The sequence below is a fragment of the Cynocephalus volans genome, chromosome 1 (genome assembly GCF_027409185.1).
Source record: "Cynocephalus volans isolate mCynVol1 chromosome 1, mCynVol1.pri, whole genome shotgun sequence".
Taxonomy (NCBI): domain Eukaryota; kingdom Metazoa; phylum Chordata; class Mammalia; order Dermoptera; family Cynocephalidae; genus Cynocephalus; species Cynocephalus volans.
Genome location: NC_084460.1, coordinates 97,091,319 through 97,109,237, shown reverse-complemented (window position 1 = coordinate 97,109,237; position 17,919 = coordinate 97,091,319). Strand labels below are relative to the sequence as shown.

Sequence of the window (17,919 nt, the reverse complement as noted above, 5' to 3'; positions counted from 1 at the left end):
TGCTTCATACACACTGCTGGTGGGGGGTGGCAAAGCACAGGGACTTGGACCCAGGAAGAGCTGCACTCTAACCTCAGCTCTGCCCCTTACTGCCAAATCACTCGTCTCTCTGAATGTCAGTTTCTCCCAACAGGGACAATATCTACCTCACAGGTTGTTTTAAGGGTCAATGCAATAAAAAGCTCAGCACTGAGCCCAGTACACAGTAAGAGCCCAATACATGGTATTATCCAGTGGCTCCAAACTGTATACCAGGAGTGCTACAGATCACCTTTCAGGGATCTGAGTCAGGCTAAAGGACCTTGACGACCTCTACAGCTCTCAGCTCCTGCCACTCCCAGGTTATTAGGGCCATTAACAGCTTATGACCAGCAGGAATAGGTCAATCTAAATTTGTGACGTTCTGCTGCATCTGTTATGGCCTATGCCAGATATTTAGCTCTCCCCCAAATAAATTACCAATCTAATTTGATGGCCATGTAGTGTGGAATATACTAAAAAGCATATGTACTTCACAGGGCCTGGTTTTCCAAAGCCTTGCAGTTTCAAACATTGACCTTGCGGAGGACTGGAAATTTCCCTCAGGCTATAAGTGTCTGTTGCAAGATAAGGATTGTGGCACAGCAGGTTGCTGGCTCAAAGACAGACTAGTTACTGATTGTTATGTAAAGATACTAAAAATTGCCGTAGGAAGGAATGTTTGCTAAGATCAAGCTTTTGTTAATTTCCTTACTGGAATGTCATCTGGCTTGTTTCACTGAAAGCTACCAGCCTATCTTATTAAACTATAACCCCACCTTTGTTCTCTTCCTATAACTTCCTTGTCTGGAAAATAAACGGCAGGAAGAGAACCCCAATTCCGTGTTAATTTCCCAAGGAAGGGCTGCCTCTCACTGGAGGTGCCTGGGAAGTTAACCTTTTCGAGGCCTCTCACTGCTCAGAAGAGATGAGCTTTGAGTAATCTTTTGCATCTCTGTCACCCAGGGGGAGTGGGGTGACAAATCCGTGGGGGGTGAAGCAACGCAAAGCAACAAGGTAGTAAAAATGAAATGTTCACTCTGTTATTTTCATTACGTGAGTGCCCCTACACTGACAAGAGCAATCGTGAAATAATATATATATTGCAGGTTCCTGGAACATACACAATTGCCAGACAAAAACAACTGTCCTGTTCACTTGACAGGAATTTTTATGAGATCCAAATGAAAGAACTAAGTAAATTCTATGATTCCTTATTAAATATACACTAGGAAGACAAAATGATTCTAGACATTTTAAAGAAATTCCAGAGGAAGGCTATGTTTTTAATCTTAGTATTTTAGGCTTTAACATTGTGAAAGATGACTATTTTTGCACTGAAGTGTAACTGAAGGAAGAAATTCAGTCATGTTACATTTTTAATGTTCCTTTATTTGAAATCATTTTAGGGAGAAATGATGTTATACAAAGCATTTAGTTTTAAAAATCTGTTTCCTAAAGTAGATTAATCTATTAAAATAGATTCTTTTTTGAGAAAATAAAAAAGAAACATCCAAGAATGCTCTGAATCACTTAAAACTTAAATTCACAGTAGAAGATAAGAGATAACGCTAAGGCTTTTGTGTTTACTACCTTTTTGCTATCTTATAACATCTAGGCCAACTACAGGTTAACAGGAGCCCATTAATATTAACTCCTCAAAACAATCTAACTTGTTGACCTAAGATGGCCTGTAGTCTACTAAAGACTACAAATCGCACCTTTCAAAACATGTTTCACAATATCATAAATCAACAGCTGTTAATAAGCTCAGTACAGCTATATTAATTAATAATCATGTCATTGTCTTTTATTTTTCTTAATTTCACTGGGCTCCGTGGATTGTGCATGCACGCATACACGTGTGAGCGAGAGGGGGGGGGGATGAGAGGGACAGAATTTCCTAGGTTACTCAAATGGCATTTGGGAATGGAAGATGTTCAGAATAGAAATGGATAGTACACGCCTTCAATCCACCAAGAACACAGAGTCCTGCCATTTCCATGTAGAAGCAGATGGAAGCAGATGGCATCAGGTGGGGACACCTGAGGCAGGGAAGGTGCATTTCCTAAACTGATTCTGATGTCGGTGAGTCCCTTTTCACAGACTGAGTGTGAAAGTACCAAGAGCTATTTCCAAAAGACTAATGAAAAAAGGAGTTAATTTTCTACACAACTGTATATGAACATTCTGGCTTGTGAGTGATCAGGCTACAATACTTTTTGCTTAATGGGTTAAATTTTTATGCTCCTTTTCTAAGAAATAAAATTTCATGATAATTACTGATGGTGGAAATTCATTATAAAGAATAAAGGAATAAAAGAAAATGCCTGTTTTCAATTTTTTTGTTGTTGTTTAAACTGCACTTTACACATTTATATATTAAAAGAGATTTATTTATATTCAAAGGAAGGATAACTAGAATTTGTAAAGACCTCTTGAGAACCTTGAAACTCCCCACTCTTCTACTCTGCTTTCCAATATTTGCAGCAAACCTCATCTTCAAGGATAGACTTCCCAGAGTTTTTCAAATTGCTGTTTGTTTACTTCTACTTTAGTGGCCTTGCCTCAAACTGAGTAAAATGCTATCCAATTCTATTCCGTTATTTATTTTTTTAATAAATGAGAGGTAAAAACTATAATCTGAATTCTACTTCTGGTCCAATTATGATCTCCAATGTTCACTTACCACCAGCCTGTGCCTAGACATTTTAACCTGAAATTGATTAAGCTAGTAATACTCTTTATTTTGTAGTCTAAATTTTTATGCTCCTTTTCTAAGAAGTAAAAATGTTTCTGAAATCATCTTTTTCCCCATCAATTAGGAACTGGAAACAGGCACTATTATTTGCATTTCGTAGAGGGAGAAACTAAGGCGAAAAGAAGTTAAGGGATATGTCTCTAGTCATCTACAAATTCAGTAACAGATGTGGGATTAAAACAGAGATTTGACACCCATTTCCGGAGCCACTCTGGTGGTTGAAGGTAGTACAAAAACAGGGAGCTAGTCCAGAGAAGCAAGGAAAAGGAATACTGAGGGTCTCTTACCATAAGATGGGCTGGCCATGAGCTAGCTGCTTTACACTTATTTCATTTAATTCAGCAACATGCTTTGAGAAATGTGAGCAGGAGTTTGTTTTATATTAGACATACATTGAGAAGTTCACTCCTTCCTCAGTGCCCATAACACCCTGGCCACTTTTATTAGTTGTCCAGTGTGTATCTTTTCAGGGTTTCTTTATACAGATTTTTTTCTGTCCCTCTTAGACATCCCACAGACAGTCACACTGTAAACATAACAAAGCCCTCCAATTTTGCTGGCTGAAGGCAAAGCATCCTGGGTGCAAGGGCTGAATGAATGGAGAGCAAGTGGTAATTACCCACTTTATTAGATCCCTCTTGCCCCAGCCCAATTTTGCTGGAGCCTCGCTTTAAAAAACACTGGCTGTCTGACTAAACCTGAACAACAGATTAACCATAAATGCATTCCCGGAATTTACATTCCTCTCGCCTCAGTGCTGTGTACAATTATCAGGGCACATGGACCCACGAGGGTCAGGACAAGGACCAGCGTCAACTCCAATTCTGTTAAGGCAGCATAACATTTCATTTCAGTAACACAGACAAATGCAACTTCAAAATCATTGCTACAGCACTACAATCTTAAAACGCATGAGCTGATACTATTATTCTAGTGCCTGTATTAGGTTAATGCAGCATTATGAAAATGTTTACTTTGGGAATACGTTTTTCTTGCATAACATGAGAACCGTAGACACTCAGAGCTCTGTGCTAGATCTGATATGAATAGTAGGCTTAAATCACTCTAAGGCCAAACTAATCTAATTTTTGTTTTTCTGTGAAAATTAAATAAAATCCCTGCTACTCTCTGCTCATTGTTTAATGTTACTTTATTTCCTCAGCAAGATAAGCTCCTACAGATAGGCCACATACCTCATAAGACCTAGCACATAGGAGTAATTCAAGAAAAAATTTCTGATTGAATAATCACAATCAAATCACTAGGTATAAACTTAGTCCTATAAATATGAAGCACTGCTTTAAGGCTGCTACATAAATATGGACTGGGAACCTTGTGGGTCAGAAGTTTGAATACACAGGAAACAAAAGTCCTATTCAAGAAAAAATAAAAAAACTTTCAGTATAAGTGATCTGTATGAATTCTAGGTTGATAAGCACCAGGTCCAAAAATACCAAAACAGAAAGAAGCAGTTACTTGACGAAAGCCCAGGGCACTTTTCTGTGCTTTGGAGGTTTTATCCACAGTTCCCATCCAGTCCTGAGTCTTTATCACTAGTCTCCATCTTAAGGTCTCAGGCATGATGTTATGAGATTGAGATCCTTTTAAGACTAACCCAACATGTTACCTTCTCTAAGAAGCCTTCTATGTTGATTCAATTTTAAAAGCCCACCTTAGATGCTATTCTTCCTCAATACCTCACGCACGTCAATCTTTTTTATTTTATTAATTTTTTTTCTTAATTTTATTTTGTCGATATACAATGTGGTTGATTATTGTGGCCCATTACTGAAACCCTCCTCTCTCTCCCCCATCCCACCCAACAATGTCCTTTCTGTTTGCTTGTTGTATCAACTTCAAGGAATTGTAGTTGTTATGTCTTCTTCCCCCCCCCCCGTTTGTGTGTGTCTGTGTGTGTGTGTGTGTGAATTTATTTATTTTTAGCTCCCACCAATAAGTGAGAACATGTGGTATTTCTCTTTCTGTGCCTGACTTGTTTCACTTAATATAATTCTCTCAAGGTCCATCCATGTTGTTGCAAATGGCAGTATTTCATTCGTTTTTATAGCTGAGTAGTATTCCATTGTGTAGATGTACCACATTTTCCGTATCCACTCATCTGATGATGGACATTTAGGCTGGTTCCAACTCTTGGCTATTGTAAAGAGTGCTGCGATGAACATTGGGGAACAGGAATACCTTCAGCACATGTCAATCTTTAAGCCTTCCACATCGTAATTTGCTTTAATGTGTCTGTCTCTTCTACCATCCCCCTCCAGACTAGACTGCAAGCTCCTTAATGACAGGGATCAATCTTAGTCACCTCTGTCTATCCAGCACTTAAGCACAGTTCCTTTATTTGCATATAAAAATTCCTACAGTCATAAGTACAAATCAATTCAACTTATCAAAAATAGTATTCTTTTTTTTACCTAAGTAGTGAGTGGAAGGCTTTTGTAGAAACCCTATTATCTTTTTAGAAAATATTTCATTTTTTATTCAAGAACTAAATAATGTAGATAAAACTCTCAATGCCTGGCACTTTGTAGGTACTCAAAAAATAGTTTTCTTTAGAAAGTTTAAAAATATGTTTTTGCCAAACATATTTATAAATATCTGGGTAATTTCAAATTTTTTGATTGAGAGATCTATACATGAACATTATATATCAGCACATCACAGATGCAAAACCTTAGAGGTTTTGGACACTAAGTAGTCACTCTTAAGGAAAGTTAGTATCTTTCTTATTTTCTTAACTTGTGAAAAGCAGAAGCTAAAAACTATGAAGAAAAAGAGAGAACGCGCTCCAATCAATTACAGCCGAGCACACCTTTTTTTTTTTTTTATAAAGGATTTAGTTCACAAATGATCTACAAAGACTTGTTGCTTTAAGGTAAAATAGAAGGGAAGGACATCAGAGTTCATCTCAGTTCTACCCCTTTATATTTTATAAATGAGAAAAAAAATGAGAACAATAGTTTAGCACCCAAAATTGACTCAGCTCTTTAATGTGATGATTACCATGCATGGACTTATAAATTTTCATTTTGATTCCGTTGCAAAAAATACGTTTTAAGAGTTAAGAATGCTTTCATAGCTGGCTTAGGATAGCTATACACCTCGGACATCAGTATCTTTTTCTCTTTCAAACATCTACTGATTAATAAAATATTCATGGAGAAATAAGCATTTTGAGAGCTCACAAATAAGAAAGTTAAAACCACAAAAACCTATCTCTGGTTCTCACCTTAGCCACATGTAGGATATATAAATTTTTTGCCACATCCATAATAAGAACTTATTGGTAGTTAATAAAATTAATGCATATGCTGAAGAATATCTGCACTTTCCCAAAGAGCCACAACTAGAAACTCCTCTAGGAACAAGTTCAGTGAAAAAGGCAGCTGCCACTTGGGAAGAAGACACTGTTCCCTTTCAATTGGAAAGGCCAGGCCCAAGTCCTAAAGAACCTTATGGAGACTAGAAATGACAAAGACTACCCTAATAACAAGTATTATATGATGTACCCAACCCGAATAATTTCTCCCTGATTCTCATGAGTCAAGATCCAAAGTTAAAGGCTTGTATTTGAGGCTTCCATTCACCATAGGAGTTCATTCTCAAGACACTAAGGAAGGTCATCTTCAAACTAGAATTAGGCTGTTTTTATCCTGTTAAACCCCAGAAAAATTATTCCACAAATAGAACGAGAATTTATTATGCTCTATATTTCCATCACTTTAATAGCTTTCAGAGAGCACTGACAAATCTAATTTTAAAAAGATAAATTTGGATTCTAGCTCATAAAATTAAGAAAAATACTGCTCCTAATAGTAAGTTTTCTTAAATTGCCATTTAAATTTAGGCAAGTCATTTGTTTGATTAACAAGGCAAGACTCAGGCTTTTTGGGGGGAGGAAAGAACATGTATTGATGACTAGATTCTGCACTATTTTCTGTGTAGCGTATTCAGATACCTCATGACAACAAACTCATTTGGATCAGTACTTGTGAGGCTTTTGTTCTGTGCCCAGGAGCTGCTCTGTATCATGTAAACCTTGGACTGGAGCACACATCTGTACAGATCTCCATATGAGGTACCCTTGGGCACTGCCAGGCACAGGGCAGTATGGCAAGATGAGGGTGCCGGGCTCGGTGCAGAGCCGGCACTTCTAAGGAGGCAGTAGAAGCACTGCACTGGGCATCTGGGGGCACTGGCTCTAATCCCAATTTAGCTACCAGCTTCAACAGCTTTTCTGTGCTCCATTTTTTCCTAAAACAAGTAGAAGATATTCTCTAATGAAGGTTCTACCACCAATGGAGGCCACAAACCAGGGGAAAAACATAAAGACTCATTAAAAAACTTCCCCCAATGCTAGTTTATTTATTTATTGTGATTTCTGTTAGTTCATAATTCCTGTTCTTACCAGAACTTTCCAGTTGAGGAGTCCGCTGCCAGTAATATAATGAGCCCGTGAAAACACAACCACAGGCACATAGCACAGTAAGATGAACGATTTTCTGTGTGTATGAATTTAGTTTCTAATGAACCTATCAAAAGAAGCTTTACTTCCTCTGTGCCTTCTACACCAAGATTAGTTTCTAATAGGACACTTCTTGTTATTCTGCTGTCAAACTACTGGGTTTGCCAGGTCCTTCAAAGTCAAGTTCAAACATCACCTCCTTCAAGAAACCATTCCTGATCTTTACAACCCGATGGTCCTCTGTCTCCTCCACACTCCCAGAACGCTTTTCTCCTACGGTCCTAACGTTCTATGACTGCTTGTGAGTTGATATTATGCTCCTGGAGGCAGGCCCTTATGTTTTTTTCTTGATCTTGGTCTCTGTTGAAGGCCCCCAGGACTCCACTGCAGTGAAATCAATCAAAGGGCTTAACTACAGAGTTGGGGAGCTTCTGTGGGAAATAGAACCGAATGCTACAATGCATAAAGGGGAAATGACAGAAATACTTCTACACCACCACCGGCTTTTTGCTTCATCAGGTAAGCAGAGGAGTGGCAGCGTGCTGTCCTTCCGTAACTGTCTTGGTTTCACGGTTATCTCTACCTCCTCCACTTGATTCTCTGATTAGGACTTGATAACAGACATTCTGTCACCATTAACTTTTGCTCAGTGTCTGATTATTGCTAAATACAGTTGGCTGCCTGTCTTCTGATCGGCCATTTTCAGAGGAAATTAAGTTAGGTTAAACAAATATCGTGTGAAAAGGCTGGATTTGATTTCTACCGCCAAGAGTGTTTCCTGGGCATGGAGCCTTATAAAGAATCTCCTATTTGCTCTGGGTAATTTGATATTGCACTGCCTGTAGTTACAGAGTACAATCCCATTCTGTACATTACCCACAGCTATTTCAGATTGGTAAACATGTTTGTCCTGATGGTTACTGAATATTTAAAGAGGTAACATCTCTTTCTGAGTCTTATTTCCCTCTGCACTCATGACTAATATAATGCTATTACATACTCGACTTTGACAATTTTCTTTTTATATAATTTCTCTCCATTATTTGGCTTTATGAAAGAAGAAACACACATATTTATCACATGTAGGGAAATCAGGATATTAGAATATGTAGAAATTCCCAATGGAGAATGTAGGGTAAAACTTTGGCTATAAAATGCAGGACTCTAATACACAGGAAATCTTTGAACAAGGAAGAAGAGTGTTTCAGAGTAAATAAGAACAAACAAGAAAGATTTCATCCCACAAGCCAAAGCCCTGGAAGTTTCAGGCACATCCTCGCCCCCACCTCACCTCTTGTTTCTGTCCTCCAGCTGTAGTGTGTACACCATGTCATCCGCAGCATGCATCTTAGAGTTACTGTCGCCCCATTTTAGCTTCAGGCTCTGAGGACCAGCTGCAGCACATTCTAGTCTAGGAGGCAAGGGTGGTAATGGCCGAGTTTTTGCTTTAATGAACTGACTAAATGGTCCAGCTCCAATTTCATTTATAGCCTGAATTCTGATCCTGGAGAAAGGGAAAAAAATAGACAATGCATGTTTAAGTAGCAATTCTTCATTCAAAATAAACATTGAATGGAGTATTTATTTCTTACCCCTAAAGCAATACCGTGGAATAAAGAAAAACAAGTTATAGTAACTCAAGATAAATAGAGAACTGGGTAGCTTGGAGGGACAGAGTATACTCACCATTCCAAAATATAATAGCAGAAAAAGCACGTTAGCAAGATACCCTTTTGTTCTTTAACTTAAAATAGGTTTATTGTCTGAGGAAGACATCCTAAAGACATGCTTTTATATTTTGTTCTAGCCACTCTTTACCTACCTCAAAGTCAGTTTTGGATGTAAATGAATTACAAAGAGTAAATTAAACAGGAGAAAAAAATGAGTCTCCTTCAGAGTCGAAAACAAAGGACAACAACTCTTCAACAGGACATTCCACCTCTCCCTTTTGCCAGCCTCACCCAACAATCCATGCAGGTTCTTAGTCAGAGCTAAGCACACAGATACCACTAGTAACAGGATGTCACCCACACGCACAGAACTCTTAACTGGATGCTTACTGTGTGCAGAGTGTTATGGGTGATAAAGATATATTACCATCGCCCTTACGGTCTAGGAATTTAAAACTAGAGTTAAAATGTATATGTAAAATTTTATTTTATATGTTCAGTGGGAATATTTTTCCTATTTTCATTTTATGTATGTGAATACTTCAAAAAGTTCGTGAAAAAATAGAATTAAAAGATATATGGATCCTTGTCTTTTATATATATATTATTCCTATTATTTACATATTCAGTAGGGTGATTACTCCTGTTTTTCTTGTTCCTACACTTCCTTACCAGTTCTCCAAGGTCACTGAATGACGTGATGATGGCACTGCTCCTGCCTTGTCCTGCATGACACCCCTTCCTGCACGCACTGCATATTCTTCCTGGCATTTGGTGGCCTGCACACTCCTGCTTCTCTGACCTAAGGTCTCCTCCCTCTTCCCCCTTTCCTCTTTTCTTCTGTACAATATGGGCATTTCCTAAAATTCTGTTTTCTCAAGTGACCTCACATGTCTCCACAGCTTCACCAGGTCTACGTCTTCTCTCATCTCTCCATATCTCATTGCCAGCCTTCCAGTGGAACCTCCACCCAGGCACCTTGCTGGGTACACCGGCATCTCACTGAGCTGATTAGTGTGGTATTGCTAGTTCTAGAAGTTTCAATATTTAAACTTGATTTGAATTCGACACATAGTGTTTCAAAACACATTATAATAAAATATGGTCAAAGAGATAAATTCTTAGGAAACAGATCAGTTTAAAAATATTCTTATAATGTAATTTTATGTACTTCTCACTTACACAAATTATTGCTTGTACTTAAGTAGAAAATATCCGCATCACAATACCTAAATACATCATGTGATCTCAAATTAGACTAAATTCTTCAAACTTAAAGATTACATAAGTCAGCAAGTCAGCCTAATAATATGCCTGTAGATTAAGGGGAAAAAAAGGTTCACTGTAGGAGAGTTAGATTAAGCATACTGCACCCCGTCTCTCCTACTAAGTGCAACTATTAAATGTGGACAAAATAAGTGGAGCAGCTATTTAAGAACTCTAAAACATAAAGAGTAGCTGGGAGATTTGGGGATGTAAAGAACATGAATGATCACCAAACCAGCACTGAGTTTACCATTTTTTCCCTCCATTATTATTATCCCCTAGCCTGGACTCATGGCAGCCCAAATCTGGGAGTGAATACATGCATTAACAGAGCTCCAGGAAAAGCCTGGCTCGAAGAGAGAGAAAGGGGTCTGTGAATGCTCAGAGAGAATAGGGGAAATCCCCTAACCCTCTTTTAATTTTTTTCCTTTTCTCCATTTTCTCATTCCCCAGCCCTTAGGCAACCCTGTCATACTAACAGTGTAAAGCAGAGAAACTGCATGATCACATTGATTGACGCAGAGGCAGCCACTGACAAAATTCTCAGCAAACCAGGGATAGAAGGGAGCTTCTTCAACCTGAAAAAGGACATCTATAAAAATACCTACAGCTAATATCATACTATACGATATCGGCTAATATCATACATTTAATGAAAAGTTAAATGCTTTCCCTTTAAGATTGAGAACAAGGCGAGGATTTCTACTCTCACTACTTTTGTTCAGCATCATTTGCAAGAAGTTACAGCCAGTGCAAAAAAAAAAGACATAGTGTATAGGAAAGAAATAAAACCACAAAACACTGCTGAAAATGTATATTAAAGACCTACCTAAATGAGAGACATACAGTGTTCATGAATTGGAAGACTCTTCACAGTAAAAATGTCAATTCTCACCAATTGATCTACACAGGTAATGCAATTCAAAAAAATCCCAGCAGGATTCTTGGGAGATACAGACAAGCTGATTTTAAAAGTTTTATGGAAAGGCAAAGAAACTAAAGTAGCTAACACAAATTTGAAAAATAAGAATAAAGTTGGAAGAATCACACCACCCAATTTTAGGACCTACTATAAAGCTACTGTGATCAAGACTGTGTGGTATCGGTAAAGAGACAGACACATACATCAATACAATGGAAGAGAGACTCTAGAAATAGACCTACACAAAGAGGACCAATTGATTTTTGACAAAGGTGCAAAAGCAATTCAATGGAGAAAGGATAGTCTTTTCAACAAATGGTGTTGAAACAACTGGATAGCAATAGGGAAAAAAAAAAAAAACATTAACTTAAACCTCACATCTTATACAAACTTAGCTCAAAATAGACCATTGATCTAAATGTAGACTAAAAAACCTTAAAGAAAAAAACACAGGAGAAAATTTTCATTACCTAGAATTAGATAAAATGTTTTCAGATATGGCATGAAAATCATAATCTTACATAAGAGAAAAAAAATTTTAAATTAGATTTCATCAAAATTAAAAACCTTTGCATGTTAAGAGAATGAAGCTCCTGGCCGGTTAGCTCAATTGGTAGAGTGTGGTGCTGATAACACCAAGGTCAGTTCAGATCCCTGTAACAGACAGCTGACAAAAAAAGGAGAAAGAATGGAGACAAGCTACCGACTGGGAGAAAATATTGCAAATTATATCTCTGACAAAGGATTTGAATCCAGAAAAATATAAAGACCTTAAAAACTCAATAGTCAGAAAACAACCCAATTAAAAAGTGGGCAGATGACTGGAACAGAAACTCCACCAAAGAGGATATACAGACAGTAAATAAACACAAAGATATCTGACATTAGTAGCCATTAGGAAAATGCAATGAAGTGCCATTATATAAAAAAAAGTGCTGGCTCTCATACAAGCATTTTGCTGGTGAGAATGTAAAATGGTATAGCCACACTGGAAAGCGGTTTCCTCACAAACTTTTTATAGCAGCTCTATTCATAACACCCCAAACCAGATGAATACCTGCCTCTTTCTTTGGAATGTAGCAAATACTTAACTCTGATAAAGTACAGAAAAACTCCATTACTTTTCCCAGATTCTGTTATAGTAGGGGCTATATCAGGTCTGTTGTAGATAAAGTCTCTCAGTATTAACAATGAAAGACTAAGACTCTTCGTTGCCTCCCAACATGAGTCTTATAAAATCGCTTTATGGAATTAATAAGTTTTACTCTATGATTGGAATATAACAAATTTTTCTGTAACTGGAGAGGGGAGATCTTTTTAAAAAGGCAGTCATCAAAATGATAGAAATTACTACCTTTTCCCCTTCTTGAGAAAAGGGAAATAAGCCAGACATTGACTCTTAGTCTTTCTTCAGTAATGTAACAAATTTCCTCACCCACAGGGTTCTTCCAGTGTCCAAACTAACATTCCTTCCCTTTATTCTAGGCCCAGGTATTCCTAAAGTCCAGAGACCAACATGCTTCTTTCTTCCATCTGCTGGCCCACAGTCCTTTGAAGACCAGCTCACCAGCTCACCTTGTACTCCAGGTGGTCCTATCCTTTTGCTCTGAGTAGCCCGAATGACCCTTACCTACTTTAATACATAAAAGGAAGTGAGGGAGTAGGTTGCTTAAGATTGTTGTTCTGCTCTGCTTGAGAAAAAAAATGCTAAGAGATCTGAATCATTTTTGAGAATTAAAAAATAGCTTAGAAGATGCAAGTATTAAGATGTAAAAACAAATTTAATATTTGATTTCTTTTATAAATTCACTTACTTCTTCAAAGCTTCCCTAGTATTTTTGTTAAGTATTAGGTTCCATGTATCTTTAGCTCTGTGGTTCTTGACCTTTTACTGAGAAGTATTTGCTAGGCATATAACCTTCACCTTAAACACATACACGACCACCACCAAGAATACTATGTCTCTTTTTAGCAGTGTAGCCTCTTTGGGAATCCTACTTATCACTTTGGGGACCTTGGGGAAATTATCAAACACCTTTAAATAACAGTATCCTTATCTATGAAATGGGGATAGTACCATCTTGGAAGCATCTATAAACAGGATTACTTAATTAAGATCAGGGATATGGAAAGCACTTTCTAATTTTTAATACTTTATATTCTATGACACAACCAGGAAATAATTCAGGGTGGCCAAAAGCACTTTGGTGAGTTCTGATTTTATGGAGTTGTTATCCTTATGCCTTCTTTTGAGACTGGTATTCCTTTCTGACCAGGAAGATGATGTGTTGGGCATGCATGAGGAGTGGCACAGTGCTAGGCACACAAAGGTATTTCTTCATTCTAGCTGCATTATTACCATAACCACCACCACCTACTTTATAAAGTGAGTAACCTGCTCACACCATCCACATTTTTCCTTCCTCTGAGGTATGGCCATGGACCCAGCAACAGCTAGAAAGACTGGCTTCTTTATGAACCATCCTCAGGAAGGGGAGGGCAAGACAAAGAGCTCAAGAAGCACTAAAAATGACAGCAATGACAACTACCACCACAAACAATGTGGAGCACTTGCTCTATTCCAGGGAATGCACTGGGGAGTAGGAACTACTCTGCTCTTAGAGTCAAAGAAACTGAAGTTAAACTCAAGGAAGTTAAATAATTTGATCTCAACAATATGGTGGCTACTAGATGTTGAAGCCTAGGCTTAACTTGTACAACATTATCTCTAATTTCTACCCTTATCCCATAAGGTAGGAATTATTCTATTTTACAAGCAAAAGAACTGAAAAGCTGGGCCAGGTTCAGTCACTTGCACTGATCTAAAGATGGGATGCAGTTTGCACATGGGAATGACCTGGTTCTCCTCAGCTCGAGGAACACCACACTGTCCTATCACAGCCTGGACCAAACATGCACACCTGCAAATCCAACCAGAAGATAATTTTAATTCAAACCACCCTTTTGCTTCAACAACTGCCTTTTGCCTACACATTTAGAATAGTCAACAAGCTTATTATTTTTACTTTATGCAGCCAACATCTGGTCCTAAAAATCAACTACCTACGTTTTAAAATACTCAATTCAACCTATCCTACATTTTTACAAAAACACATTTTGTTTCAGTAAAAATGCAGGAAAAACATTTCTAGTTCTGATGGTAAAGTAACACTCAAAATTGAAATAGAACTGAGGAACTGACAAAACGAAGGGAGGCAACGCCTTGTTGCATGCTGTGAGCTCTGAGCACAGGAGGCTGAGAGTGAACGAGGACTAAGGTAGTCACTGTTTATTTTGTTTTAGGTTGAAAAATGCACTGTGAAAATAAGGTCCTCATTCCAGTGAGAAATGACACAGGACTAGTAAGCAAAACAAACACTAACCTGAGGAACAAGTCCAAGAATTCTCCTTGGAAAATAAAAATCAAGTTTTAGTTTTTATTAATTTAATTAAAGTCTATCCCAAACCCAGACCTGAGAAGTTTTTTCTTAGCTAAAGTAAAATGTTAATCTTGCAATTTAGATAGAATCTGCAGTGGTCTTTTGGTTTTTTCGGGGTTTTTTTTGTAAACTTGCATCGTATCAGTCTTTGAAATCTTAAGCCCTGAAAATTAAGTACAAGGGAAATGAAATTTTGCTTTCCAATTTAGGAGAGTGATCTAACCCTTAGCAAACTCTACCTTGGGCAGGCTGATGTGAAAAACCTCTTCATGTGTCCAGAAGTCTGCAATATCCATTAATACACTAATAATATCAATTAAATAAATCAAATTGAAAGGCATGTTCTTTATAAATTTTGATTGAAAATCCAGTAGTAAAATATCTAATTCTAGATGCCAAAAACATTCCCACTTCAGAAAATCATAGCCTTCTACAATATACTTTATATACATAATCAAATTCCCAACACTAAATATATTAAAAGAATGACTTTCATACATACTTAACTGGGGAACTTGACTTGCCTTGTCACAATTCGTCATCCCAGTGCTCAGGATGTCATGAGTATGGGGAGACTAAGGATGGGGCCCCCAGCTGGAAAGCTGTGATAGGAGAGACCTAAGAAGCAAAAGATGGGCTTTTTTACAACACTCCCACTGCCACCTACTATCTAGATCATCTAATTAAGAAAAGAAAAATATAAAAGAGAGAATAATCATCAGGTGAACTTCTGAAGAAGTATAAAATAATAGTTTAAACAAAAAATCCCTTTTAGGGAAGGAAAGATGTGCTCAGAGTAAAGTTATTCAGAGTAGGCTTCCTGGAGGGGGAACCTGAGCTGATCTTGACCCAGGCTCCTTCTCCTGACAGCTCCCTTGTCCCACTGCCACCGTTCCCCTTCTAGTCACTCAGACTTGCTTTTCTCTTGCCCAGCCATGAAGGGAAAACACCTTAAATGTCTCCCATTGCTTAAAGGATAATGCCAGATTTCCACAGACAAGTTGACCTATAATCTTGTCACAATCCATTTCCCGGTTCATTTCTTCCCTGCTAAACATTAACAATAGCTTATTTATTAACGCTTACTGTGTGTCAGGCCCCATACTAGGTTCCTGAAATTTTATCTAAAATACACAACAACCCTGTTAGGTAGTGAAAATTACTATCCCCGTTTTGCAGATCAGGAAACTGAGGCACGGAGTGCTTAAATGACTTGCCAAACATCACAGGGACAATAAGTGAGGGACCCAGGATTAAAGTCAAGGCTGTCTGACTCCAGTCTGTTACTTGTGAACTACTCAAAATCTGTCTCTTAGTAAAGCCCCCTCATCTTGTTATGATGAATTTATTTATGATTCACTTCTTGGCAGCCTAATATAGTGCTTCACATATAGTAAGGAATATAGTAAGGACTCAGTAGATGTTATTTTCATCCCCTTTTCACATAGCGGAAAGAGCATAAACGAGCATAACAAACAAACCTACTTTAAATTTTAGTTGTATGCCAGCTCAGGGTGAGTCAGACATATAATGAGGCTGCTAAAAAAAGGTAATCTTAGGCAGCCTTACTAACTGCTCAGTATGGAGAACAAGGATGGCAACAGCCTGCTCTGCACCAGCCAGCCAGCCCATTCCTGGAGGTCTGGAAACCACGTCAGAGGCTATCAAGCAACAGAAATCACCCAAAGAGGAGGATGGAGGAGGTTACAGGAAACCCACGCTGGTGAAGACAATCTGAATGAAGTGAGGAAGATTAGACAGGAGACAGTGACATTATAAGATAACAACGTTTAGGCCCCATCTGGGGCCTACTACCCCAAAGTCTACAGGAGTGGGGCTCAAACACCTGTATTTCGCAATGCTCTCCCAGTGATTCTTCTACACCTTGATATTTTAAGAATCCTGCTCTAGGGCAGAGGTTTTCAAACTTTAACATGCATCAAAATCTTCTGGAAGGCTAATTAAAGCACAGACTGCTAGGTCCCACTCCTAGAGTTTCTGATTAAGTAGGTCTGGATGGGACCTGATAATCCACACTTTAACAAGTTCTCAGGGGATGCTAACACTGCTGGTTCAGGGACCACGCTTTGAAACCCACTGCTCTAGAAGAAGTCCTAGGATCAACTGAGTTGATTTTAGATATAAAGATGTTTTGAAAAAGTATAAGGGAGAGGTTTTAGGGCCGAGTCCGTGGCGCACTCGGGAGAGTGCAGCGCTGGGAGTGCGGCGACGCTCCCACCACGGGTTCGGATCCTATATAGGAATGGCCGGTGCACTCACTGGCTGAGTGCCAGTCACGAAAAAGACAAAAAAAAAAAAAAAAAGAAAGAAAAAAAGGGAGAGGTTTTGACAAAGTAAAAACAGTCATTCACAAATACAATGGGCTGCCTGGTGAGCAGAAACTAGAAGCACTACCCCAGTCACTGCACATGCTCAAGCCAGGGACCGGAAACAGGTGACATATGGTGATCCTATGCCTCTCGCAGCTCACAAAGTCCATGCCTCTACTTAGCTGGAAGCATGCTCCCCACCAAAAAAAAAAAAAAGTTATGTTTCTGTTTTCAATAATATTTTTTCACTTTAAACCAAAACACAAATTCAATTTCAAACTCAGTTCTAAGCTTCAAAGTAATGCCTTTAAAAACAGCATTGTAATTCCAATCAAATTTCATACAGGGTGTGTGAGCAAGCCAATGGGTAGTTTTGCAAGCACCAATGGAGACGTGACACATCCACTGAAACACCTTTCTGCATCAGCAGGTTTACTAGAGGTACACAATCTTGTCCTGTCAACACAGAGAAAGAATAAACTTGGTGTGAGAACAATGTGTAATTGTTGAAGGCTTAAAAAATTATAATCAAACAAAAGAAACAAGTCCTATATCCAAGCTCCATGGCCTCCTTAAAAGGTTTCCACGTTTTTATCCAGAACATCATGATCTGTTCACTTATATTCTAACCAGTTTGCAGGACAGAAAAAGGTGAGGTAAAAATTGATTGGATTAGGGGCTAGCCAGTTAGCTCAGTTGGTTAGAACATGGTGCTGATAACACCAAGGTCCAGGGTTCGACCCCTGTACTGGCCAGCTGCCAAAAAAAAAAAAAGAAGAAGAAGAAAAAAGAAAAAAGTTGATTGGACCAAAATTATACCCTTAGTTCCTTGAAATTCTCATTCTGTATTTATAATTATTGCCATTGTGTCTCTGAAACATAAAAGAACAAGACTGTGGGTTGACCAGAGTTCTATTATATATTACCCAGTTATACACTATAAAAACTAAATTCCTAAAGCTGTATAAAGGGTGGTCTTAAATATGAATATACTTTCTAAATAGTCTTCTATTCTAGTACAGACAGTCC

General features: G+C 38.2%; 1 protein-coding gene across 4 annotated transcripts in view; it reads right to left on the bottom strand.

The window, feature by feature from the left end:
• The window catches only part of FNDC3B (fibronectin type III domain containing 3B), a 331,781-nt gene that overhangs the window by 17,265 nt on the left and 296,597 nt on the right, over window positions 1–17,919 (bottom strand). For 3 of the 4 annotated variants that reach the window (XM_063096882.1, XM_063096901.1, XM_063096892.1), the window contains exon 23: window positions 8,554–8,766. In XM_063096882.1, the coding sequence (XP_062952952.1) occupies window positions 8,554–8,766 (213 nt within the window). Of the gene's footprint in view, window positions 1–8,553; window positions 8,767–17,234; window positions 17,347–17,919 lie in introns of those variants that run through there. The other variant, XM_063096909.1, reaches the window with a different exon arrangement.